The 27,963-nt window shown below is 44.8% G+C and overlaps 1 protein-coding gene across 3 annotated transcripts in view; it reads left to right on the forward strand.

Annotated features, from left to right (window-relative positions):
* LOC107382095 (carbohydrate sulfotransferase 8) overlaps positions 1-27,963 on the forward strand; it is a 359,617-nt gene that overhangs the window by 57,699 nt on the left and 273,955 nt on the right. Inside the window, exon 1 of one of the 3 annotated variants that reach the window (XM_054732606.2) lies at positions 15,722-15,956. The exons of 1 other annotated variant lie outside the window; for it this stretch is intronic. In XM_054732606.2, the coding sequence (XP_054588581.1) occupies positions 15,931-15,956 (26 nt within the window). In that variant the 5' untranslated portion in view covers positions 15,722-15,930. Of the gene's footprint in view, positions 1-15,721; positions 16,064-27,963 lie in introns of those variants that run through there. One more of the 3 variants, XM_015954083.3, reaches the window with a different exon arrangement.

Here is a 27,963-nt window from a genome sequence, read left to right on the forward strand (position 1 = left end):
GCAAATTGGAGGCTGTTTGTGGAAGTTACAGTCAAACGTAAGGTCATGGCGTCATGGCAGCATTCGCCATTGCATCAAAGCCCCTCCCTTTCTGGAAATCTTTCAAGTCTGAATGGTAATTACAACATTATGAAGACAGTGTATGACCTTAGTGTCATGTTCACTAAGTTACAGGTGACAAATATGGGCATTTCACCATAAAACAATAGACTTCCTGTTGTCAGGGGGCGGGGCTTAGGTGATGTCAGCTGTCCACAATAATTTTTGCCTTGAGATGTGGTCAGTGATCACACAGACAAAGTTTGAAATAGATCTGATTGTGCACATGGGAGTTATTAAGTCAAGTAATGTAATGGTGAAAGGTCAAACTTTGAGGCTTAGCCACGCCCACATCTTTATACTTATTTAAAATCCGACGGTTGAATTTTTTCCTCTATGTCTTAAGAGTATATAGCAGAAATTTGAAGGTGATTGGTGAAAAGGGCGATGGAGCATCACTCTCCAAACAACGTGTGCGAAAACCACTAAATCGAGTACTTGGACCAAAATGGCCGACTTCCTGTGCGACTTTGCACTTGGCTCCAAGAGACTTTTTTGTAGGTCCTGAGACACCACATTAGTGTACCAAATTTCGTAATCCTCAGTCAAAGCATGGCTTGGGGCTGACAGTTTTAATGGTCCTAGGGGGCGCTAATTCAAAAAATAGGCCACGCCCACAAACTTAAGCTGACCATTTCTATTGGGGGTCAGACTAGGATCACTCACAACAAATTTCGAGGTGATATCACGATAAATGAAGAAATGAGAGGCAAACGTATTTCCATGGCGTGATGGCGAATTTCACCATGCTCCCAAAGCCCCGCCTTTTTTCAAAACCTTCCAGTACTGAAGACCAAGTGACCTCAACTTGTCTGCTGCCTTTTACCAGAGATTCCTGGTGATTGGGTAAAAGGAGTCCAATAGGGAGCTGTGAAAAAAAGAGTGGCGTGGCGAAAGGTCAAAGTTTGAGGCTTAGCCACGCCCACACCTTTAAACTTATTTAAAATCCGACGGTTGAATTTTTTCCTCTATGTCTTAAGAGTATATAGCAGAAGTTTGAAAGCGATTGGTGAAAAGGGCGACGGAGCATCACTCTCCAAACAACGTGTGTGAAAACCACTAAATCGCGCACTTGGACCAAAATGGCCGACTTCCTGTGCGACTTTGCACTTGGCTCCAAGAGACTTTTTTGTAGGTCCTGAGACACCACATTAGTGTACCAAATTTCGTAATCCTCAGTCAAAGCATGGCTTGGGGCTGACAGTTTTAATGGTCCTAGGGGGCGCTATTTCAGAAAATAGGCCACGCCCACCGGATCTTCCAATCAGATCTTTTGGGGAGCCGGACTAGGATCACTCACAAGAAGCTTCGTGACGATATCTTTAGAAATGACGAAATGGGAGGCAAACGTAAGGCCACGGCGGTACGCCTGAATTCGTTGCGCCGCCACAGCCCCGCCCTCTGCCGAAAACTCCCATAAAGTGACGCAAAGCAACCCCCACTTGTCTTGAGTTACCAGCTACAAATTTGTGGTGATTGAGTGAAATGGGGCCATTTGGGACCTTTCACAGTAAAACTTGACCTTTTTGGTCCTGAGGGGGCGGGGCTTGTGTGACGTCATCATCCGACCATTCAATTTACTTTGTGGGTGGATGACAAATGACCACAGAAAGTTTGGTAACTCTATTCCATACAGATATGAAGATATAGCAATTTAAATTTTTTTGGCGAGCAGTCAAACTTCGAGGCCTGGCCCCGCCCCTTCAACATATACGAAAAGTCAGAATCCTTGTCTCATTTTTTTCACCCATCCCTTCTGAGCAATTTTACACAATTTTTGAGACGATCGTGCGAAAAATGATCGAGCAATCCAATCAGAAACGGACCCTGAAAACGGCAAAAACGGCAAAAAATCGCCATTTCAACCCAAAATGGCCGACTTCCTGTTTGATATTGACCATGCTTGCAAGAGACTTTTCTGTGCGGACTGTTGAGTACTACAAGTGTACCAAATTTCATAACTGTACGATAAACTAAGCTTTATGGAGAGGGGTTTTTTTCACTTTCTAGGGGGCGCTGTTCAGCCATTTTCTTTGCGATTTTTTTGGGACCTTTAAAATATCAAATTTTTCACCAGGCCTGACAAGTGTGCAAAATATTGTGAGTTTTGGGGTATGTTAAGGTCCCCAAAAAGCCGTTCAAAGCGGACACGGAATAATAAAAAATAATTAAAGCTGCAAGCAGCGTCGTTCGGCCCTCGCAGCTCCGCGCCGCTCCGGCCTGGCCGGCAGCCCGGGGCACCAGGGCACGTCCGCAGAACACAAACGTCGACCACCCCAACACCAGAAACTGCTAACGGCCACCTTGTCCGCAACTCACCCTGACTCAGCATCCCCTTTGATTCCACCATTATATTTTATGTCTCACCACTAGGGAATCCTCTATCTTTACCACACTGGTGGTGTGATGACAGTGACCAACTTTAATGCTATTCTGACCATGTTTTTTAAAGTTATCGAAGGATAACGTTATCTAGGTGGCGCTGTGACCAACTACAGAAAAGTCCCATTGAGGTCAGCTTTGGTGACATTATATAACATTCACCAACCGTTTGTGCCTCATTGGCTAAAGGGCATGATTGTTCATTGCCATATTCAGTTTCGGGCAAATCGGAGGCCGTTTGTGGAAGTTACAGTCAAATGTAAGGTCATGGCGTCACGCCAGCATTCACCATGGCATCAAAGCCCCTCCCTTTCTGGAAAGCTATCAGATCTGAATGGTCTTTAAAACATCATGAAGACACTGTATGACCTGAGTGTCATTTTCATTAAATTAGAGGGGACAAATATAGGCATTTCACCATAAAACAATAGACTTCCTGTTGTCAGGGGGCGGGGCTTAGGTGATGTCAGCTGTCCACATTGTCGTTATCTTGAGATGTGGTCAGTGATCACACAGACAAAGTTTGAATTAGATCTGATCATGCACATGGGAGTTATTAAGTCAAGTAATGTCATGGCGAAAGGTCAAAGTTTGAGGCTTAGCCACGCCCACACCTTTATACTTATTTAAAATCCGACGGTTGAATTTTTTCCCCTTTGACTTAAAAGTACATAGCATAAGTTTGAAGGTGATCGGTGTAAAGGGCAACGGGCCATCAATGTCCAAACAACGTGTGCGAAAACCACTAAATCGAGTACTTGGACCAAAATGGCCGACCTCCTGTGCGAAATTGCGCTTGGCTCCAAGAGACTTTTTTGTAGGGCCAGAGACCCTACATGAGTGTACCAATTTTCGTAATCCTCAGTCAAACCTTGTCTTGGGGCTGACAGTTTTAATGGTCCTAGGGGGCGCTATTTCAGAATATAGGCCACGCCCACAAATCTCAGATGCCCATTTCTATTGGGGGTTAGACTAGGATCACTCACCAGACATTTTGTGGCGATGTCACGATAATTGAAGAAATGAGAGGCAAACGTAATGCCATGACGTGATGGCGAATTTCGCCATGCTCCCAAAGCCTCGCCTTTTTTCAAAACCTGCCAGTACTGTAGACCAAGTGACCTCAACTTGTCAGCTGCTATTTACCAGAGATTCCAGGTGATTGGGTAAAAGGAGTCCAATAGGGAGCTGTGAAAAAAAGAGTGGCGTGGCGAAAGGTCAAAGTTTGAGGCTTAGCCACACCCACACCTTTATACTTATTTAAAATCCGACGGTTGAATTTTTTCCTCTATGTCTTAAGAGTATATAGCAGAAGCTCGAAGGCGATTGGTGAAAAGGGCGACGGAGCATCACTCTCCAAACAACGTGTGTGAAAACCACTAAATCGCGCACTTGGACCAAAATGGCCGACTTCCTGTGCGACTTTGCACTTGGCTCCAAGAGACTTTTTTGTAGGTCCTGAGACACCACATTATTGTACCAAATTTCGTAATCCTCAGTCAAAGCATGGCTTGGGGCTGACAGTTTTAATGGTCCTAGGGGGCGCTAATACAGAAAATAGGCCACGCCCACAAACTTAAGCTGACCTTTTCTATTGGGGGTCAGACTAGGATCACTCACAACAATGGTCGAGGTGATATCACGATAAATGAAGAAATGAGAGGCAAACGTATATCCATGGCGTGATGGCGAATTTCGCCATGCTCCCAAAGCCCCGCCTTTTTTCAAAACCTTCCAGTACTGGAGACCAAGTGACCTCAACTTGTCTGCTGCTATTTACCAGAGATTCCTGGTGATTGGGTAAAAGGAGTCCAATAAGGAGCTGTGAAAAAAAGAGTGGCGTGGCGAAAGGTCAAAGTTTGAGGCTTAGCCACGCCCACACCTTTATACTTATTTAAAATCCGACGGTTGAATTTTTTCCTCTATGTCTTAAGACTATATAGCAGAAGTTTGAAAGTGATTGGTGAAAAGGGCGACGGAGTATCACTCTCCAAACAACGTGTGTGAAAACCACTAAATCGCGCACTTGGACCAAAATGGCCGACTTCCTGTGCGACTTTGCACTTGGCTCCAGGAGACTTTTTTGTAGGTCCTGAGACACCACATTAGTGTACCAAATTTCGTAATCCTCAGTCAAAGCATGGCTTGGGGCTGACAGTTTTAATGGTCCTAGGGGGCGCTATTTCAGAAAATTGGCCACGCCCACCGGATGTTCACGTCAGATTTTTTGGGGGGCCAGACTAGGATCACTCACAAGAAGTTTCGTGACGACATCTTTAGAAATAAAGAAATGGGAGGCAAACGTAAGGCCACGGCGGTACGCCTTACTTCGCCGCGCCGCCACAGCCCCGCCCTCTGCCGAAAACTCCCATAAAGTGACGCCAAGCAACCCCCACTTGCCTTGAATTACCAGCTCCAAATTTGTGGTGATTAAGTGAAATGGGGCAATTTGGGATCTTTCACAGTAAAACTTGACCTTTTTGGTCCTGAGGGGGCGGGGCTTGTGTGATGTCATCAACCGACCATTCAATTTACTTTGTGGGTCGATGACAAATGACCACAGAAAGTTTGGTAACTCTATTCCATTCAATTATGAAGTTATAGCAATTTAAATTTTTTTGGCGAGTAGTCAAACTTTGAGGCCTGGCTCCGCCCCTTCAACATATACGAAAACTCAGAATCCTTATCTCATTTTGTTCGCCCATCCCTTCTGAGCAATTTTACACAATTTTTGAGACGATCGTGCGAAAAATGATCGAGCAATCCAATCAGAGACGGACCCTAAAAACGGCAAAAACGGCAAAAAATTGCCATTTCAACCCAAAATGGCCGACTTCCTGTTTGATATTGACCATGGTTGCAAGAGACTTTTCTGTGCGGACTGTTGAGTACTACAAGTGTACCAAATTTCATAACTGTACGATAAACTAAGCTTTATGGAGAGGGTTTTTTTTCACTTTGTAGGGGGCGCTGTTCAGCCATTTTCTTTGCGATTTTTTTGGGACCTTTAAAATATCAAATTTTTCACCAGGCCTGACAAGTGTGCAAAATATTGTGAGTTTTGGGGTATGTTAAGGTCCCCAAAAAGCTGTTCAAAGGGGGCACGGAATAACAAAAAATAATAATAATCAGAGCAAAAACAAGAGGCCTTCGCAGCGCTTTCGCTGCTCGGGCCTAATAAACAGAGCAAAAACAAGAGGCCTTCGCAGCGCTTTCGCTGCTCGGGCCTAATAAACGGAGCAGATACAATAGGCCTTCGCAGCGCTTCGCTGCTCGGGCCTAATAAGAAGAAACGGAGCAGATACAATAGGCCTTCGCAGCTTCACTGCTCGGGCCTAAATATTAAAGCTGTGTGGGAAGTTCTCGCTGCTGCTTCACCAGGAGGTTCAGAACCTGCGGCTCTGGAGTCACAATGGGTCTCAATAACGTTTAATGATAAAAAATAAATAAATAAATAAACTAACCTGTGTTTTAAATATGGATCTAAACAACTCAGGTTTGAGCATATTTTCAGTTTTTGATGAAAGAAAATCTTAATGAATCTCCATGACAGTAAAAGAACCAATGGTATTTCTAGATTTATTCCATCCATCCATCCATGCATCCATCCATCCATGCATCCATCCATCCATGCATCCATCCATCCATCCATCCATCCATCCTTCCATCCATCCATCCATCCATCCGTCCATCCGTCCGTCCGTCCGTCCATTTATCCATCCATCCATCCGTCCGTCCGTCCGTCCGTCCATTTATCCATCCATGCATCCATCCATCCATCCGTCCGTCCGTCCGTCCGTCCGTCCATCCATCCATCCATCCATCCATCCATCCATCCATCCATCCATCCATCCATCCATCCATCCATCCATCCATCCATCCATCCGTCCGTCCGTCCGTCCGTCCGTCCATTTATCCATCCATGCATCCATCCATCCATCCATCCGTCCGTCCATCCATCCATCCATCCATCCATCCATCCATCCATCCATCCATCCATCCATCCATCCATCCATCCATCCATCCATCCATCCATCCATCCATCCATCCATCCATCCATCCATCCATCCATCCATTTTCATCCACTTATCCAGAGTCGGGTCGCAGGGGCAGTAGTCTAAGTCGAGAGGCCCAGACTTCCCTCTCTCCAGCCACTTGGGCCAGCTCCTCTGGGGGAATCCCAAGGCATTCCCTGGCCAGCTGAGAGACCATGAGTGTTTCTCAATGCCAAGGATCCTTGCCATGATGTCTTGGCCCCTCCCCGGTTACCTAGGAGATACGTCATCGGGAGCCGCCAAGACGTGTTCCAATGTTCATGTTCTACCGAGGCGTGTGTTCTCCGTTTGTTAGCCGTTTAGCTAGCTGAGCAAGGATACATGGGAGGTGTCTTGTAGCCTAGCCTTGGTCAAAAATTACCCACAATACACCGCGGTATTTTCAAAAGGATGGCAGATCAGAAGCCGGCAGCTACTTCGGGGATAAATTTCAAGTTTAAAAGAAAGTCGACCAATTAAATATGTTGTTTTTAGATTCAATTCAATTTTATTTATAAAGCGCCAAATCACGACAAGAGTCGTCTCAAGGCACTTCACATAATAAACATTCCAATTGAGGTCAGTTCATTAAGCTAATCAGAAAAAATGTTTCCTATATAAGGAACCCAGCAAATTGCATCAAGTCACTGACTAGTGTCAGAGTCTTTACAACAATCCTCATACTAAGCAAGCATGTAGCGACAGTGGAGAGGAAAACTCCCTTTTAACAGGAAGAAACCTCTAGAGGATCCTGGCTCAGTATAAGCAGCTACATATAAAACATAACGTTATCTCCCGTGTCACGTGACGTTACGTGACCGCCGTGGAAGCCGCGGCCACGTGATGCAAGTCTGTTCCATTTAACCGTTTTCTTTGACCAAGGAAGGACCGTGTCCTCATAAGCAAGAAGCCTGGCCTCCCAAGACATCGCCTCACAATGCCAGGCGTCCTGACATTGAGAAACACCCAGTGTCCCTCCAGCGTGTCCTGGGCAGTGATGGGAGTAACGCCGTTTAAGTATAACGGCGTTTCTAACGGCGTTCTTTTATAGGTTACGGAATAATCTAATTAATTACTTTTCCTGCCGTTGCAACGCCGTTACCGTTACTGGGGACGGAAGGTTGTGCGTTACTATGTGCTTGTCGAACGTTGAGCAGCAGCGTGAGGCTTTCCGACCGCCACACTTCAGCTGCAGCCAGGGAGAGATAGGTGTCGGTAACGCACTTACAAACACGATGATGATTGGCCGGGTGGGCGGAGACCCTCAGTGTCTCAGTCGCTGCCTGCTGTAGTGTAGACACAGCAAGTGATGGGAATAACGCCGTTTAAAATAACCACGTTAATAAAGAAATATTTCTTTCTGTAACGAGCAAACTAATTAATTACCGTCTTCTTTTAACAAAACGATCGTTTCTGTTACTGATATGGAAATGCGTGCGTTAAGCAGCGCGGTGTGTTGAAGCTGTCATCAGCTGATCAGGAGCTAAAGAGGTAGGTGTTTTCATCCAAGAGCATCACGGCCCGTGAAGAACGAGGAAGAAGTGATGAAATAGTCTACGGCTGCAGACCCGCAGATTCGCTGCTGCAGGTGGGAATCTGCAGCAGCGAATCTGCGGGTCTGCAGCCGTGCTCTTCTTAGCGTGACAGTGGGACATCCCGAAGGTCCGCTCACCTGTTCACCGCTCAGACGTCCTGATCTTCTACCTTCCTAGATCATCCAGCTGTAACCTGTTTCTGATCATGTCTTTAGTCCCGCTGTAACACTGATGCATCAGTCTCAGACGTCATGGAGCTCAGGTGTTATTAGAACTACCTGTGTGTGTTCACCACCCAGCTTCAGCTCTTCTGTGTTTGGGTCTGACCCACGTTAGTAAATGTAAGTCCTCCATCAGGCTTGTGCCTCTTCTAGTGTCATTTTAAAGGATTTTATTTATTTATTTAACCGATACTAGATTACCAGCAACAGAAATGCTGCTAAAAACACACAATTATGTGAAGCTGGAAAAATTAGAATACTGTGCAAAATTACATTCATTTCTTAATTTAACTAGACTGAGAGACCATTTAAAGGCTCGGGAACCTATACAGGTGTTTCTATTTGCAATTTTAAATGTTAGCTGATTGGCGTCTTGTTAAATATCACACAGTGACCTTTTAATAGTCTAGATAAGTGTAATGCTCCTGTTAGTAGTTCCTCCTGTTAAGTACTTATTTATTTAAATTATTCAGGTTTATAAAAAACATTTGGACATACATTTTATTAAGTTCCCGTCAATAGTCATTTATATTTTACTATTGTAGTAATTCTCGCATTCTTTAATGAAAAAAGTAACTAAGTAGTTATTTTTGTTGGTAATTAGTTACTTTTATGATCTTGTAACTCAGTTAGTAACTGAGTTGCTTTTTTGACAAAGTAATCAGTAACTATAACTAATTACTTTTTTAAAGTAACGTTCCCAACACTGGTCCTGGGTCTACCTTTAGGCCTCCTCCCAGTTGGACGTGCCCAGGAAACCTCACCAGGGAGGCATCCTGACCAGATGCTCGAGCCACCTTAACTTTAGATCTATTCATGTTTTTTAGTGTTTCTCACAAATGTCAACATCCCATAGAAAAGTATCCAAGCTGTTCATGCAAAAGTCTTTTTCCTTAGTTATAAAACAATAAAATTATATTTTTTAAACGGCAACTAAAATCTAAGTAAGATATCTTCATGGAAAAGGAAAAAAATTCTGACTTTAATAACAGAAACTAGAGTTTTTTCAGACTTTTCACATTATTCTTTGAAAATGAGAGAGAAAAAAAGCAAAGTTTTTTCTGGTGGGCCTAATCCTCCATATATATTTCTCAGAAACAATAAATTGTTCCTTCTGAAGGTCCTTTAACTGCTGCGGCTCTAAACAAGTTCTCTTCAGGTTGACCGAATAGAAAAATGGCTCTTTGTGCTGCAAGGACTGCAGACACCTGCAGGGGCGGATTTAGGACTGAAGAAGATCCGGGGCTTAACACACACACACACACACACGCACGCACGCACGCACGCACTAGTCAACATCATATATATTTGTCTATATAATTTTTAATCTGAAGCTACATATGAAGCATTTTCAGGGCAGAGTATTGTTCCTGTTAGTGTTTAGTGTGAGATGATAGTAAATATTCCCTTTCTTTCTCCAACAACTTTACCTGATAAGCTAACTTTAAGCAAACCAGCAGCACAACAAATATTTTCAAATTAGACTCACAAACCTGAGTCAGCACCAGTCTCATCAAAGCTGGGGTTCTGTCGCCGTACTTTTTGTCTAAAAAACGTCCTTATGTCCATCTTCACTCATGCGTTTCAGGCAGAGAGTGTAGAAGAAGCCGGCTGCTGAAGGGCTTCTTCTTCAGTGGTGGAGGCTCAGGCAGGCTGTATACAAACTACTGCCAGCTGCTCCCTCTCTGTTGGACTTTGGTACTGCATGTTACTTCCGCGTTTGAGATCCGGGGCTTTTCATAAAACATTCGGGGCATGAGCCCAAGTAGCCGGGCCTAACGCCGCCCCTGGACACCTGTACCGGACCATTCAAGCTTGGACCAAAATGGCAGCAAATCTATTACAGAACACCTGCAGAAAAAGGTTCGGGTCAATCTGAAAGCTGCAGGTTTGATCCCGGCTCCAACCAGAGAAAGCTGCTGTTGTGTCCTTTGGCAAGACACCTTGGCTGCTGGTGGTGGTCAGAGGGACCGGTGGCATCAGTGTTCAGCAGGCCTTGCCTCTGTCAGTGCTACGTCGTAGCTCAGCCCCACCAGTGTGTGAATGGGTGAATGACTGGTTGTGTTGTGAAGCGCCTTGGTATGGCGCGGTATGGGGGCCAAAATTAAGACTACTGCCCAGCAGCAGGAGGTTATAGAAGTTCTGAAGCAAACTACTGATCTGATTAATGATAAGCTGGCGCCGGCAACTGAGAGGCATACCGCGCCATACCTTGGGGGGTGGTAGAACCCTAAGAAGGTGCTACACAACCACAGGACATTTTCCACCACAGGGCAGTTTCGTGAAAGAATGAAAAGGAAACAATCTTTTATATCACGCTTCTGAAGATAAACATCATGAGGCGTTTCACAAAAGCAAACAAATGATAAATGTTTTTTAAATGATTAATTCCTGTTCCTCTGCCCTACTGGTTGAAAGTGGAATTACAACCCTGATGTAGCTAGCACTAACAATGAGCTAACGCTAACATGAGCCAATTGATAGTTAAATAAACCTCGAGGTAAAAAGATCCACACTGTTGGAAAAATAAATATTATTACTTAGAAGTCCAGTAGCAACAAAGCCAGGTCACAATCAGTCTGTGGTTTTGTAGCCTCCTTTAGCTCTCTCAAACTGGCGTAGGCCACGCCAATGCTTACTCTGGTTTTAGCTCTTTGCTTCATCTCCAAATGCGTTACTCTCTTACTTTTACTTCCAGGCTCCGCCATGATGTCAGCAGACATCGCAAACTTCTTCTTTTTCTTCTTCTTCTTCTTGTGCTTTTTATTGACAGTCGGCGAACTGAAAAGGTAACCGCTACCACGGCAGCCGTAAATCAGGTAAAGTGCGCCCCCTAGGACACCCACCTGCTCCAACGTTTGGGGGCGTATCTGGTCAACAGGGGGCAGAAGAGGGATGTCACATATGAAACGGGTCAAGTTTCTAACTCAAGAACCACTGAAACCGACGTTAAAGCTGTAGCTTGAAGTTTAAAAAACTATTTAGTGTTGGGTGAATATCTGCAAACCGAGATGAGGTGCAGCACAGAGGGGTGAACCAGAACTCCTCCAGAACCTCGGGAGACACTGACGAGGTCAAACAGGAAACGCTTCAGGAGGTGGGCTCTGTCTTTCAAGCAGCTTTAACACTCTGGCTGTTTATGTTTAAAACAATGACATCAGGTGGACTTTGCTGTTAGCATGACTGCAGTACAGCGAGCAGGTGAGGACGCGAAACAGCTGATTTGTGAACCTCATTACTCAATGTCAACATATTTAATAACAAGTACGATGAATGGCAGCATAAAACGTCCAGTTACCTGCAGTGAGATAAAAATACCCGTCACCGCAGCAGCAGCAGCAGCAGCAGCAGCAGCAATATTCTGTGGGTGCTGTGTAATAGGCATCTGTTTGCTCTGGGCAGACTTCAGATCCCAGCACTATTGATTATGAGTAACGCCAGATGCCAGAGTTGGATGAGCGATGAGCAGCGAGAGGATGAAACTGATGAGAGCGCCACAAGGAGGCTGTTTGTCTTTTGGCTCGGGAATTGAGTCAAAACTCACAACCTTCAGAATCCATCAGCTTCCAGCTGTCCTGCAGAATACAGGTTTATTAAAGCGCATTACGCAAGCTGACACTTCCATCCCCGCCGCCTTTTAAATGGCATCGCCTTTGAGACTCCGTCACGTGCTCCTTCCTGCTCCTGCTCACGCCTAAATAGCTGCCGGCACGTGAAGAACTCCTTTTATTTGTTTATTGAGAAATGCACAGCTTACTTTTCAGATTTGAGATTAATCCAATGCATTCTTGGGTAATCTTATCCCTGAATGTCCTATTTATATTATTTTAATCCAATTTATGAATAATGCCTCGTAAAGCCGCAGCCGTGCACTGCTTCTCCTCCCTCGCTGGAGCCAGACCGTCTCTGCTGATGGTTTTCTGTATTTTCCAGTCGGGTGTATTGGTACCACTCACAGCGATGAGCACACAGTCCCAGCAGAGAGCTGCTGTGCTGGGGCTGCTGCTTCACATCTCTGGGACTTGGGCGATGTTTTGCCCCGCTTGCACGCCGGAGCTTTACGGATATATTTAAAGAAAAGGCTTTTGTGTTGCGGTGGACAGGATTTAGTGTTCCTCCAGCTTCTCGCAGCCTGCACCAGCAGAGGGGGGTGTGCTCAAGTCAGGAGGAGGAGGAAGCCTGAGATGCTCCTCAGCAGCCACACCCTGAAAGGAACAGGGCTGGAGAAAAGCCGACAGCAGCAGGGATGTTTTAACAGCAGCTGAGCCGAAACCAGCTCTCACTCCCCTGTTTATTAGTACAACAGTTTAATGACGATTAGATCTCATCAGCTCTCTAACAGACTCCATTAGATCATATCAGACAGCAGACATGAGCTCTCTGAGATGGATGAATTCTCCTTGGTGGAACTGTAATTGATTTTCTGGGCTCTGAGGTGAGATCTGACGTTGTTTCATCACCAGAACCATAAAATGCAACAACCTGGTAGAGGCAGATTCGTACTTTACCTCATTTATGGGTAGAAGGGCATTATGTGGCAGTTCAATTAGCTAAAAATGGTTCAAATATATATTTCTGCAGGGCTTTATGTTATAATATGGGATGAATTATTCACATACTTGCTTTTGATATTCATCCCTCAGGGCTTTTTTGCTCTTTCTTCTCTCTATAAAAGCTGTATTTTTCCCCGGTGATGCTTTTTATTCTTCCGGAGAAAATGACCAGACAAAATCTTTGAGTTCAAATCAGAGCAAGATGGAAAAAGCTCATTGTGTGGCCTTTTTTTTTTCTTGTGTATGATGAATGTGCACCAGCTCAGGGGCTGTAATATTTCATGTAGTGTAATTTGGTAAAGCCAACGTGCTGAAGTGGCACTTTGATCTCATCACAGTGGAAAGACTGACAGGACCTCAAATCACGACAGTCTGCACAGCGGCCGAGCAGCCAGGACCTGCCCGTGCCGTATAGAGCGCTGATTAAAAAGTTATACATTCAGAAATTAACAGCTACAGTTTCTACGTTTGGCTTCAAATTATGCAACACAGCGCATTAATATCTATTTGTGTAAAGCTAAATACAAAAGTTTAGAATCAAATCAAAAAATTTAAAGTTTATTAAAAAATATTTTGATTCAACTCTAAATATCCAAAAGTCAACGTGCAGATTTAGAGCAAAATTGAAATATATAAAATGTATTCTAAAAAAGCAGATTAGTAGTTTCTAGATCTGAAGGTCTAGAAAAGTACAGATCAAAAGTTAAAGAGCAAGTCACTTCAAATCACCATTTTTTTTTGCTGATAAACTATATAAATGAGTGTCTGATTGTGCTGCAGACAAATGTAGTCAATAATTTGGCACTTTAGACACTCTTAGTTCAAATTTAAATATTCTGCCTAAAACGGTCAGCGATGCACCGTCGTCAGGTCAAAACTCAGCACTGCATTTGAGTTTAAATCTGCCGTCGCTATTGGCTAAGAGGTACACTATGATGTTAGATGGTACATTATGATGTCACAATGTCGTGAGTGTGTGTATTTGTTAGAGGCTCCGCCCTCTCGGTCTGCTAGGCAACAGCCTTTGTTGCATTTTTCAAACCGGAAGTGGGAGTTGAGTAAGAATCTGGCAGGGGGTGACTTGCTCTTTAAAGTTTAATTTTTATATTGATTTCTAAATATAACAGTTGTGAACTTATCCATCATGCACATTCAAACTGATGTAAACAGGAAGTTGCAGACCACAATAGCAGGGTGGCACTTTCTGAAACCTCTTATCAGTGTTCATGTGCTTGTAGATTGAGAAATGATCCAAAGTTGAATACATTATACGAACTCATAAGACGCACGCTAGCCAAATGTTTTGTTTCAAAGCACATCTTCTTTTGGCATTTAACATTTAGATGCAACATAAACATTTCCATTTAATTCTCCAGCAAATGGAATGTAACTTTATTAAAATTTGATACGTTTTGATTAGATTTCAATTATATGGTTTTAATGTTAAATGTTTACGTTCTATCTTGAGGGTTTGGATTTAGGTTTATTTAAATATGATTCTGAAATGTTACTGCCAACATTTACAATTGGTTTTTAAAGAGCATGTCACCCCCTGCCAGAGTATTACTCCACTCCCACTTCCTGTTTGAAAAATGCAACAAAAGCTGTTGCCTAGCAGACCGAGAGGGCGGAGCCGCTAACAAATACACACACACTGGCTCACAACAACATTGTGACATCATATGGTACCAGCTAACATTCTAGGGTACCTCTTAGCCAATAGCGATGTCAGATTTAAATTCAAATGCAGTGCAGAGTTTTTACCTGACAACAGCACAACACTGACAGTTTTAGGCAGAATATTTAAATTTTAACTAAGATGCACTGAAGTGCTAAATTATTTACTACACGTGTCTGCAGCACGATTAGACACGCATTTATGTAGTTTATCAGGGTTAGGGTTAGGTATAGTTTAGCAGGAAAAAAAGTAGATTTGGTCTTTAAATGAGTAATTATTCAGATTTGAAACTAAATATTTTTTGTCAGAATATTTAGTTTTTAACATGGTTGTTAGATTCAAACACAAAAATATATTTTCTTAAATAAAAATGGTTACATTATTAGTTTCAGTTTATTTGTATAAATATATTCTGCGCCCCATACAGTTAAAATCAGATCATTTTATATTTCTCTGGATGAAAGAAGTTGGGAAAGCTGATGGGTTTTCCAGGTTTGTGTGAATATTATTATTGTTGTTATTTTTTTTACTCAACATCATTAACTCAACTGAAAATTTTGGGGGTGTCCCACTAAAGCCCTCACGTGTCTGAGCCAAGTGGGTAGAAGTCTGAAAGTCTGTCTCAGACACCCACAGACCATTAGGCGCTGCTCCAAGAACCATAAATCATCACTAATAAGTTCGTGATGATTTCAGTGATGCTGGACTTCCTCCATCTGATAAATCGACTCAGTTGCGTAAAAGCACTCGCAGCGCGCCATTTTCCTCTAATTTGTAAAGAGGGCTGATATTCGTAATAAAACGCGGAGCTTAACGCTAATAGAAGAGTCTTGGTGAACTCGGACTGCTGAAGACACTCCTCCTGCTCCCGCGGCTCCGCTCCCAGAGGCAGTCGATGCGCGGGAGGAAATTCACAGCCCCATCTTTATCAGCACCATCGCCGCGAAGACAAAGAGAAAGGAAGAGCTCTGCAAAAGCCACGGAGATGTGCTGCGGTAGCAGCGGGAGGAGAAGCCGCCGTTAAAGTCACTGTTACCGCAGCCGAACCCGCCCGGAGGCGCCGCGGCAGGAGCCGGTCCTTGGAGACCGTTCGGGGACGGGATGCGCAGAGACGAGAGTAAAGAGCAAGGGGGGACGTGATTGGCTGCGCTCATCCTAAAAGCATCAGGCGCGGCGCGAGACATGTTTGTTCCAGTCGGTGGATTAACGAGCTGCCATCAAACTTAAAGCGTTTCTGTGTGTGTGTGTGTGAGTGTGTGTGTGCGTATGTGTGTGTGTGCGCGCGCGCGGTGCCGTTCAGCGGTGAACTTCCATCATCTCCACAAAGCAAAGAGGTAGCTGTCCGTGGTGCTGAAACAACGAGCTCAACTAGTGAAGAAGAGGAGGAGGAGGAGGAGCGCTTCTCTTCGTCACCACTTTGGGAGCTTCATGGTGGATTTAGGAGCCCTCCTCAGGTAGGTCCAGAGGACATCTGGTCATCTTCTATGAGCGGATTTTTCAGAACACCTGAAGCACCGAGGATGTTTTCCTGTCCTTTATAGAAACTGCTGCTTGTGTTCTGGTGAGACAGACTTTATTCTCTCACCAAGTTTATCATCAGCCCATTTGAGCTGGTTTAGTTGAACACTTTGATTTTGTGTAGATTACTCTGGGTTTTAACCCTCTAAACCCAGAACTGTTGCTGCAGCTTCTTTAGTTTTCCTTTTGGGTGTTTCTGCTCATGCCTGGCTGTTTTCAGCTCAGTAACATCAGAGCTTGGACCTGCAGGGATCTGCTGCACGAGGAACATCAGATCCCTGCTTCTCTGTCTGCTGAGCTGAACCCACCTGCTGCTCAGCTTCTGCTCCTCCTGTCCTGCTTTTCTGATGAAATTAGCCGATTTGTTCCACTCTTGCTAATGCTCTTCTTACTCTTATATCCTCCTGTGGCTAACCCTGAGGTGGGGGTTGTGCCACTTTCTATTGTAGACAATCACGCCGCAGCTTTTGGAGTAAACCTCGTGTTTGTGTTGCTTGTTGTTCAAAAACTTCAGTCGGCATTTTATTCCAGAAGAGATATTTTTGTGCATCATGTTTTTAATAGTTATTTCAATAGATGTAACTCCTTAGCAATGACCTTCCCAATTTCTAATTAAATAGGAAATATTTTCTTTGCTCACTTTTATTTTATATTTGTGAACAAAAAAGTTAGCGGACTTAGAAGCGGTGAGTTTTCTCTGAATTCAGGTCTAATTCAGGCGCTGATGTTTTTGCTGGTGTGAAAAATACCTCACAAACCAGTAAATGAGAGTTTTTAGGAAGGTCACAGCAACCAACTGAAACAAAATGTAAAAAAACGGCGAAAAAAGCAACAAAACAATGAGCTGGTCATTGGAATCAGCCAGGATTGTGCGTAACATAACATGGTGGTGGTCGGAGGGACCGGTGGCGCCAGTGCTCAGCAGCCTCGCCTGTGTCCGTGCACCCCAGGGCAGCTGTGGCTACATCGTAGCACATCCCCACCAGTGTGTGAATGTGTGTGTGAATGGGTGAATGACTGATTGCATTGTAAAGCGCCTTGGGGGGTTCCAGGATGGCGCTATATCAAATACACGCCATTTACTATTTTATCATAACAGGCCAATACATGAAAGTCAGATTTTGTTTTTGGTCAGTGAACTCACCGTGAGATCCAGTAATTCTAACTAGCAACAACAGACCCTCCCCGTGGACACTTTTACATCCAGAATCACAATTTTCAAGTCAATCCGAAATTTAAAACTGTGTTTTCTGATTATTTTATCACTGAGAGAGGATTTTTTATCAGCGGGTCAGAGTGGTACGTAGCCAGGAAACCGGTATCGGTTCTGAAAACTAGAATCGATGCATCTGTCGCTAACACTGAGTCTGTTTCACGGCAACTGAGCTAAAATCTGATGTTTAGGAAGCTGAGCGTCTTTTTCTGACCGACAAGACAAATCTGACATCAAACGATGGATTTGAACAAAACTCTCAGAAGGTGTTCGTTAGACCTTCATTCATTTAACTTTTAGGGTCCAGCTGATTGAAAAACGTCTGCAACACCTAAACCAGCCTGAGAAACGTTTCACTGAGTGAGCTACAGTTTGAGGCCACAGCAGGCGTTAATGATCCACCGACTCCGAGTGCTAATATTTAATATTCTGTCTAAATCCCAACGGATCCAGGTCTGCTTGTACTTTCTCTCGTGTCTCGTGTACCAGATTTTGACTTTGACTCTTCATGCAAGGACAAATAATCTACAGGATCGTAAACAGAGCAGCAATTACTAATAAGGTTGCTCAGCAGCTTTAATCAATTACTGTGCCATCCTGCAGCCGGTTAGGTGCAGGGCGCAGCTGTCGCTGCAGCAGAATGAGGCTTCCTTTGAGGTGGGAAAAGCAGGACTCAATGACTTCACTCAGCTGGGTCACCGGACACACAGCAGAGCCTTGACGCGTACAAATTGTGCTTGAAGATGGTGTGTTCATCCCGGGAGGCTCAGTTGCTGGCAGGAGACCAGCAGAGTGGGGACTTGGCACTCCAGATGGCCCAGAAAGGCCAGAGGAAGAGGGCTGTCCAAGCTGGGAGTACAGGAAGTCGGTCGTGTGTGTGCGTGTGTGTGTGTGTGTGTGTGTGTGTGTGTGTGTGTGTGTGTGTGTGTGTGTGTGTGTGTGTGTGTGTGTGTGTGTGTGTGTGTGTGTGTGTGTGTGTGTGTGTGTGTGTGTGTGTGTGTGTGTGTGTGTGTGTGTGTAGGAGTGATTGGGCGGGGAGAGAAAATGATACAGGCGCCTCTGTATGAGCTGGGATGCACGGAAGTAGTGAGAGAAAAAGTGTGGGAGGGAGAAGAGGTGAAAGAGAGGATGAAGGAGCTCACATGTCTGTGTGCGTGTGTGTGTGTGTGTGTGTGTGCGTGTGTGGTGGGTGTGTGTGTGGTGGGGGGAGTGCTAAGGGAGTGACAGGGAAGTAGAAGTTGGAGAGATGAAAGTATCGAGATGGAGACAGGTGAATGTGCGTGTGTGTTTGTGTGTGTGTGTGTGTGTGAGAGAGAGAGAGAGAGAGAGAGAGAGAGAGAGAGAGAGAGAGAGAGAGAGAGAGAGAGAGAGAGAGAGAGAGAGAGAGAGAGAGAGAGAGAGAGAGAGAGAGAGAGAGAGAGAGAGAGAGAGAGAGAGAGAGAGAGAGAGAGAGAGAGAGAGAGAGAGAGAGAGAGAGAGAGAGAGAGAGAGAGAGAGAGAGAGAGAGAGAGAGAGAGAGAGAGAGAGAGAGAGAGAGAGAGAGAGAGAGAGAGAGAGAGAGAGAGAGAGAGAGAGAGAGAGAGAGAGAGAGAGAGAAATTATGGTCTGCCTGGCCCATTTTTACGTTGCTATCTGTAAATATCTGAAAGTTTTGACTCCCCGTCTGCACTACTTCAGACTCTAACTCCTGGTCACTTCTGCATGCCTGATTTGGCCAAAACTAGAAAACATTATTTTAAAAATAGAAGAAAATAAAAACCTAAAAGAAGTCAATAAAGTCCCACGAAGGTAAAGTAGGAAACTCATAAAAATGTGAAGTACAAAAAACAAAAGTAAAATAAAAATTAAATTGTGGGAACTGTTCCCTCTAGCTCAGATTTGACTGACTTAGCTGTTTTTCTATTTGTTAACGTTGATAAGCTGTGGTGGCCATCTTGGGTTGTTGAGCTGCAGGTGCACAGATTCAGTTTTTTTATGAGATATTTATAAAATCCCATCTCCTGCCATTTGCACATTATCTAATTTCAATACAAACATTTGACTGCGAGTATATAATCTCCAACGAGTAACTTTTACAATCCGATTGGCTGTATTTCCCATAAACATGAATACGCAGATGCCCATTGGGTGCTGGAGGGCATAACAGCATTGGCGCCGTATTGGATGGGTTCCTCACTCTCCAAACCCAGCTGGAGTCCTTGCAGGGTGAGCAACTATACCCGCTTTCTGTGCAGACCACGGATGCAACAACAGGCACACTATTGGAAACAGATTAGATGGGATTTATGTTTCTAGCCTACCTGTTGGGATTTAAAAATGTATTTTTGTGAAATATATTTATATTTTTATTATCTGGCCATATTTTATGTCTGTGCAGAAAAAAGCATAGTAAATTGTGTTTTTTTGTTTATACCTTCCTCAGTAGAAATAAATGCACTGGGGGGTGAATGGGAACCCATCCAAGATGGCGGCCCGCTGCTACTCCAGCCCCTATGGGCAGCACCTGTCTATAGTGCGTGGATGTATATGATGTCTGCGGTATTTCCCACGCGTGTGCGGGGGTCCCATCATGCACTTTGGTTTTGGAATACGTCTTGGGGTGGTTGACCTCTCGCTGTGAGGTCACAAGCTGATATTCCGTCGTCGCTCTGATTTCCAAGAAGCGTTGCGTGGGAGGATTTTTCTCACGTCTTCCCAGCCTGTTACATCTCTGAGGTGTCGCCCTCGCCTCCTAAAGCGAAGCCACCTGAGAGCGCGGGCAGAACACATAACGACCAACACAGCGGCAGCACGGGGACCACTTCCATTTGGGAAACCGCAAGAGAGCAAGCGACGGGAAAGCATGTTCCTTTTCCTTCTGCCACATCTGCTGTGTGATGGAATGGAGCAGGATCTGCACTTTGATCGCTATGAATTATTCCTCTCTCTGGCTATAAATATGGCGTGCCTGTACTCGCCCTCCTCGCTCTCGGAAGTAGGAATCTGTGCCGGCCTCTCCTGAGCTGCAGCTTTCTTCTGGGCATTTTTATCCCTCACAAAGAAACAAAACCTCAGTGAAAATGTAAAATCCAGTTAAGTAACAGCTTTATTTTAGCTAAGGGCAATCAAAGAGGCTTTGTTTGGTGCTAATCTATTTTCCTGTTTTTCTATCAAAAAGAAAAAAAAAACTAAAACCTCAACAAAACAACCAAAATCAACAACTTGTCGTTGCCTCCAACCCTTGAGCCTGAAAACGGACCGGATCGAAAACGTGTCTGCACACGTCGCTCACCCCGCGGCGTCATCGCAACAACGTGTGCTCCGTTCTGTCACTTCTCTAGGCCCGTGTGAGTTCCTCCAGCCTGTAAAGTCTTTAAAACGTCCCTCGTGTTGCAGCCGCATCACATGTTGGATTTTAAGAGTCTGAGCTGCGGGACAAACAGGAAGTGAGGCTGTTTTTACCTGCTTGTGTCTCCTCCATCAACATTCCCCAGTGGGAACTTCAGAGCTTCTGCTGCTTCTCTTGTTTTCCCACAGCAGCTGTTTGTCTGAGTCTTCCTGTCAGGGAGGGGAAGACAAGTGGCTGGTTACCATGGTGACACTGATGAGCTATTGTTAGAAGCTTGAACGTTTATTTTGTTTCCTTTCTTCAATCAAAACAAACATTTTGTCTCAACTTAAAATTTAGCAAAGTTGATCTTGAAATTTCAGAAGCTAGCTTCAAAGTTAGCTCAGATTTATTTCATGAAATATTTTTGTTTTGAATAGTTTTTTTAATGATTTTAGAAATCATGTTTTCATGACTTGAATATTTTACAGTTTAAATCGTTTTTATGAAGTTCTTTAGTTTTACGTCCGTTCGAGTTCGGGTCACGCCGTTAGCCGTCGGTTTGTTTTTCGTACTTAACCGTTGCCACGAGGCACTTGGTGTTGGTTTAAATGTGACTGATGCTGCAAATCAATCAGCTTATTTATTTTTTAGACACATGATTTAGACAAAACTGATGAATTAGTGTTTTTGTTTTCTTGGTTTTTTTTTTGGTCATTTTAATTTCTTTAAGTTTTTTCTCAGTGTTAAACAATCTTTCAAAATATTGAATACCAAATAAAATCAATGTTTAAATGATCAAATAAGCAAGTCGGAGCTAGAAATACAATCATAATATAAATACCATAATAAAAGGTTATAAATAGAATAAAATCATAATAAATCCTTTCTGAAAATGATGAATAAGACAGATTTAAAGAAAATTCCACCTTGAAGATTCGGTTAAAAAATAATTTTTCAATATTTAAAATTTCAATTTAGGTTTTCTCCAAAACCTGAAAAACGAATCCTCCTCATATAAGGGCTCGACACACGGGAGGCGATCCGCGGCAGCGGCCAGCGGCAAAACCGTCTACGCGTTCTGTTCCATGGCGAAATCTAAACTTCCGTTGTTTTGTTTGGCTGTGTCAGGTTGGAGGGAATTAAGGTTATTTAAGCGGTTCAGAGTTAATAAAGCGGTAGATATGATGTTTCACAAGGTGCTGCTAGAGTTATGTGAAATCTTGCTTCTGATTTTACTATAAAACATAATAATAATCAACTTCTCCTCCATGTTTGCTCGGAGGTGTACGGAGCATCCTGTCCGCTCGTTGGTCAGTGAATGAAACCTCCGTTCATTGGTCCTCGTCCGAGCGACAGCGATGAAAAGTTGAAAATGTTTCAACTTTCTGGGATCGCGTCGCTGGGTCGCCTGTGCACAGGGGTGGACTGGGACCAAAATTCAGCCCTGGCATTTTTACGAATCATCGGCCCTCAGTTGACCCTCCCCATTGGGAGAGCAGTGGGGGTGGGGGGTGGTGCCGCCCGCGGACTCGTCTCTAGGCCGAATGTGAGATCTAATAGACCCTTTTACTGTTTGTAAACAATATGGCGTCAGCGAGAATGCGCGCGCAGCTTGGCAACAGAGAATGGCGTTGTGTCAGGCTTATCAAGCTACGCTGCGGGGTTATCACCGGCAAATCTTGAATGTTATATTATTAAACTTACTTCAACGAATGGCAACAGACTCCCGGATCCCTGTGGCATTACGGAATGGGTGGAAGATGTAGGTGCGTGGCCAGATAGCCAGTGGCCCGATATATATGTACGTTTTTAGTGGAGAGGCCCAGTAAGTACACACGTGAGAAGCTACGGGCATACAAGTCGTTAGATGCATACAACTATGTTGTCTGTGGCCACGTACAGAAAGTAAAATATCACCACATAGACTCTGAGTTTTGCGTCTTGAAGGCAGAAGTCCTTCCTAGCCAAAGACAAGGACACAAGACTGCTACGTACGAGGCTTGGGTCGTAGTAAACAAACCAGAGAACTACGTCTTCACAGCCAACTGTACCTGCATGGCAGGGTGAGTATAGCATAGGTTTCTTTTTTTGGCGTGCTCAGAGTACAATCGTGTTAATTTTTAGAGAAATACAGTTTATACTAATATGCAGTGGGAAAATACAGATGAATAAGAATGAAATGTTAATTTCATTTGCAAACCAGCAAACACAACTTACTTTATTTAATAGAACACACGTTAACCAGCTTTCTGGTGTAATCTTAGTACATAATTACCTTACCTGATATAAAATGGGCGCTACAAACTCGAGCATTTCGGATCGTGTTTTCAGTCCAATTTTCATTGATTCCTTTTGATGGCCTGCAGCCACAGACGCCTCCGATTTTGTTGAAATGGACGTGCTCCCTTCGGAATTCTGTAAAGTTTCAGTCCACTGCTTGAAGAGGAGCGATTCTGGCATCCATACACGCAACAACCCGACATTTTTATGTGCTCAGAACTTCAAAACAAAGGGTTTAAAACGCTGTTTTAGTATCGAGTGTGAATGAGGAAGCCTTCACTCTCGTTGCCAGGCTGCGCGCGCAACTTTTGATGATGTAGGTAGTAAAAGGGTCTATATGGACTGGGGCTGTTAAATGACAAGCAGGGCCAGACCGCTGCGACCGGGAGCCCTGCCCTTCCAGATCAGCTCATTCTCCACGGGCGGAGATTAGTGGGACATTAGCTACAAAGATTCATGCTGCATGGTGGCGCAGTGGTTAGAACTGTTGCCTCGCAGCACGAAGTTCGCAGGTTCGAAACTCGGCTGCGGCCTTTTTGTGTGGAGTTGCGTGTTCTCCCCATGCATGCGTGGGTTTCCTCCGGGTACTCCGGTTTACCCCACAGATCACAACATGCCCTATAGGTTATAAATTGTAAGTCGCTATGGATAAAAGTGTCTGCTAAATAAATAAACATAAACATACATGCTAATGCGGTGAAACAACTCCTACGTCATCGCTCTACCGCATTTTTCTTGCTAAAAACTCCTGGAAAAACTCTGTTAGCTTCAGGTTACCATGTAGCTAATGTTCTGCAGGTCACCAACTGTGGAGTAGTGTCGGCCCAGGCTGGGCAAGCAGCCCACTTGGCTAGTCCACCCCTGCCTGTGCACGACACGTGCACGAGTGCAAAATTTCACACGCACGTTTTTCGCATTTCGCTTGGTAGGAGGGAGAACCGCGATTATCGCTTTGTCACGCATGTCTCATTGAAAATGAATGGAGGAGAGGCGATGTCGCCTCCCATGTGTCGAGCCCATTTTGGTGGCAGACATGGCTCTTTTACTTTAAAATGAAATATTAAAATTATTGAAATGAGTAAAGCTAAACTGTAAGATCCAGGGACCGGATCCGTTCTTCATCTGAGCCACCTGCAGTCCAGTGTTGAGATGTTTTAGTCTTCTCTAACTGTTCAGATTCAGGCAGCATCATGAATGATTTGTTCTGAGTGAATGAAGAGGCTGTAAAGCCTGGTGGTGGTGTCATCACCGGCATCTGTCTGTTTCATTATCCCGGTTACCGTGGAAACCAAGCAGCCAAGATGAGGCGCACGGCCGGCCGTCACCTCTGAACATAATTTAAAAACGTTCCTTCCCTTAACTGTGTTGTTTTGTCTTAAACCGTCAGGGTCAGATGAGCACAAAGTGCTTTAAATAAAAGATTCATGCTAGTCAGACACCAGAATCATTTTAAGATCATTTCCACTTGAATTTTGTTCCCAAAACTTTGTAGCAATTAGAGATTAGCAGTTTAGCAAAAGAAAAAGAAGAAATTTGCTTCTTCTGTTGGCACCATGACAGAGCCTGGAAGTAAAATTTAGACGGTAACGTCTTTGAAGGCAAAGCAAAGGACTAAAACCAGAGTGAACATCGGCACGGCCTACACTAGCTTGAGGAAGCTAAAGGAGGCTACAAAATTATGGACTAATGGTGACCTGGCTTTGTTGCTACTGAACTTGTACGCAATAACAGTGTGGATCTTTTAACTTCGTAATTTGTTTTAGTATTAGTTGGTTTATGTTAGCGTTAGCTTGTTATTAGAGTTATTAAGCTGCAGCAGGGTTGTTTACGAAGATAGTAATTCCACTTTCAACCAGCAGGGCGGAGGAGCAGGAAACTGCTCTGTGCTACTTTAAAACAACATTACAGAGTTCAGTCATCAGGAAAAGGATCAAATCAGATTTTTGGGGTAATTTCTGTGTTTCAGAGATAAAGTCACAAATTTTAGCTGTCTTAGCTTCCTGAACAGCTTTTCTTCATAAAAATAGATCATGTACTGGACTGATGAGCTAACAGCTAGTCTACCAACAGGCAGACAGCGATGCCATTAAAACGACATTTCACAGCCCTTTGTCCAGTTATATATATTTTCATTTTAATATCTACATTTGTCATGTTTATGGGAGGATGTTTTGCCCAAGACATGAAGGAATCACACTACGGAGACGGGGTAAGTGGAAATAATATAATAATTTTTATTAAGACTGGTGAGTAAACTAAGGGTGCTACTCCAAACGGGAACAGGGTGAACTGGAATCTAAAACGAGAAGCAGACAGATATTAGCTAAACCCGGAACCAGAGAACCAAGAGTATGATTTGTTTTATGGAGGTTATTCTTATGGTTGATGACCAGGACTGGTGAGGTTGGACTGGGTCTTTGGGTCCAGGTGGGAATGGACGAATGGCAGGAGTTCAAATCTAGGACAAGACTGGGAAGCGGGCTGTGAGGCAAGCAGGACGACCAGAATCTCCTCGAAGCCGTACGGAAGTCTTGCTCCATGGTCTCACCGAACTCCTTCCATGCCCAGGTTTTTGCCTTGGCGACCACCTGAGCCGCGTTCCACTTGGACTGCCCGTACCTGTCAGCTGCCTCTGGAGTCCCACAGGCCAAAAAGACCTGATAGGACTCTTTCTTCAGCTTGACAGCATCCCTAATCGCCGGTGTCCACAAGCGGGTTCGGGGGTCGCCACCACGACAGGCACCGACGATCCTGCGACCACAGCTCCAGTCGGCCGCCTCAACAATGGAGGCACAGAACAGGGTCCATTCAGACTCCATGTCCCCCGCCTCCCCTGGAACATTTTGGAAGTTCTGTCGGAGGTGGGAATTGAAGCTCCTTCTGACAGGAGACTCTGCCAGACGTTCCCAGCAGACCCTCGCGATGCGTTTGGATCTGCCTGGTCTGACCGGCATCCTCCCCCACCATCTGAGCCAACTCACCACCAGGTAGTGGTCAGTTGACAGCTCCGCCCCTCTCTTCACCCGAGTGCCCAAGACATGCAGCCGCAGGTCAGATGAAACAACAACAAAGTCGATAATCGAGGTGCGGCCTAAGGTATCCTGGTGCCAAGAGCACATATGTCTGAACATGGTGTTCATTATAGACAATCCATGACTGGCACAGAAGTCCAATAACAAAACACCACTCGAATTCAGATCAGGGGGGCCATTCCTCCCAACCACACCTCTCCAGGTCTCACTATTGTTGCCCACGTGAGCGTTAAAGTCCCCCAGCAGAACGAGGGAGTCACCGGAAGGAGCACTCTCCAGCACCCCCTCCAAGGTCTCCAAAAAGGGTGGGTAGTCTGAACTGTAGTTTGGTGTATAAGCACAGACCACAGTCAGAACCTGTCCCCCCACACGTAGGTGGAGGGAGGCTACCCTCTCATTCACTGGGGTAAACCCCAACGTACAGGCACCAAGATGGGGGGCAACTAGTATGCCCACCCCTGCTCGGCACCTCTCAGTGGGAGCAACTGCAGAGTGGTAGAGAGTCCAACCCCTCTCAAGGAAACTGGTTCCAGAGCCAGAGCCATGCGTTGAGGTGAGCCCGACTACATCTAGTCGGAACCTCTCAACCTCACACACCAACTCAGGCTCCTTCCCCACCAGAGAGGTGGCATTCCATGTGCCAAGAGCCAGCTTCTGTAGCCGAGGATCAGACCGCCAAGGACCCCGCCCTTGACTACCACCCGTCACACACTGCACCCCACCCCTTTGCCCCCCCCCCCCCCCCCCCCCCCCCGCACGAGTGGTGAGCCCATGGGAAGGGGGACCCACGTTTCCTCTTCAGGATGTGCCCGGTAAGGCTCCATGGGTGAAAGCCCGGCCACCAGGTGCTCGCCAACATCCCCCACCTCCAGGCCTGGCTCCAGAGGGGGGCCCCGGTGACCCACGTCCGGGCGAGGGAACACGGTTTCCATTTATATAATTCATCATAAGAGGTCTTCGGGCTGCTCTTTGTCTGATCCCTCACCTAGGACCTGTTTGCCATGGGTGACCCTACCAGAGGCAGAAAGCCTCAGACAACTTAGCTCCTAGGATCACTGAGACACTCAAACCCCTCCACCACGGTAAGGTGGCAGCCCAGGGAGAGGTAAATAAATATTAATATTGCAACATAATTATAAAAATCATTGCTGTTTTGCCTTGTTTTGTAAGTCAGATGGCAATAATAAGTTGAGCTCTGACTAGCCAATAGCTTATCAATCCTGTAGGGCATAAGGTACATTTCTCTGAATAAAGGCTGTTCAGAAATGACAGGTAAGATTCTAAATATTTTTGACTTTTTGAGACTTCAAAAATGGCTGAATACCAATATAAAATGGCAGAACCCTCCTCCTCATGCGGCCTGCTGGTGCTGTTTACATTGGGGTGCGTTTATGTGATGTAATGAGGTCAGAACGGCTCCAGCCTCTGGGCCAGACGGTGAGACTTATATTAGTTTTATCTGAAGTCAGAAACACTCGGAGAGAAGGACGGCTCAGTGTGAATCCCTGTCTTTAGAGTTTGTCTAGCTGCTTCGTTGTAATGTTTGTGTTTTCTAGGGTTTAAACGTCGGAGGGCCGGGATACGTGCGTGAGACAGTGACACTCAGGGTGGATCCAATAGACATAATGACCCATGACTGATCGCTGCACAAACTGCACACTGATCTCGTCACATTTCATTACTGAGAGCTGCTGTTGGTGTTTTATTTATGTAAAATAAGGAGGCGGCTCTTCAGAAACAAAGTGCTGCATAACAAGCGTAATGATGTGTTTCAGTGGAGGACAATAATTAACCCAACGCTGTCATTTCCGCTCACTTCCTCCTAAAGGATTTTCCAGCCGAGACCTCTAAATAACGCACGATCATTGTTGTTTTCAGAATTTAAAATCAACACTTTGACTTCAATGTTTTTGCCTGTGCCCGTGGTTGTGAATTCACCTCCTGACCCTGACCCAACCACTCTACAAGATTAGTCATGAGACGTTTGTTTTGTTTACCTCCACAGCTGATCACCCTTAACTCAAATTTGCAGAGATGGAACTAAAATTTGGTTTAACAGCAGCAGAGACCTGAAATCCCTGCAGACCTGTTACAGACCTGGTTTCAGT

This window comes from Nothobranchius furzeri, chromosome 9, assembly GCF_043380555.1.
Source record: "Nothobranchius furzeri strain GRZ-AD chromosome 9, NfurGRZ-RIMD1, whole genome shotgun sequence".
NCBI lineage: Eukaryota > Metazoa > Chordata > Actinopteri > Cyprinodontiformes > Nothobranchiidae > Nothobranchius > Nothobranchius furzeri.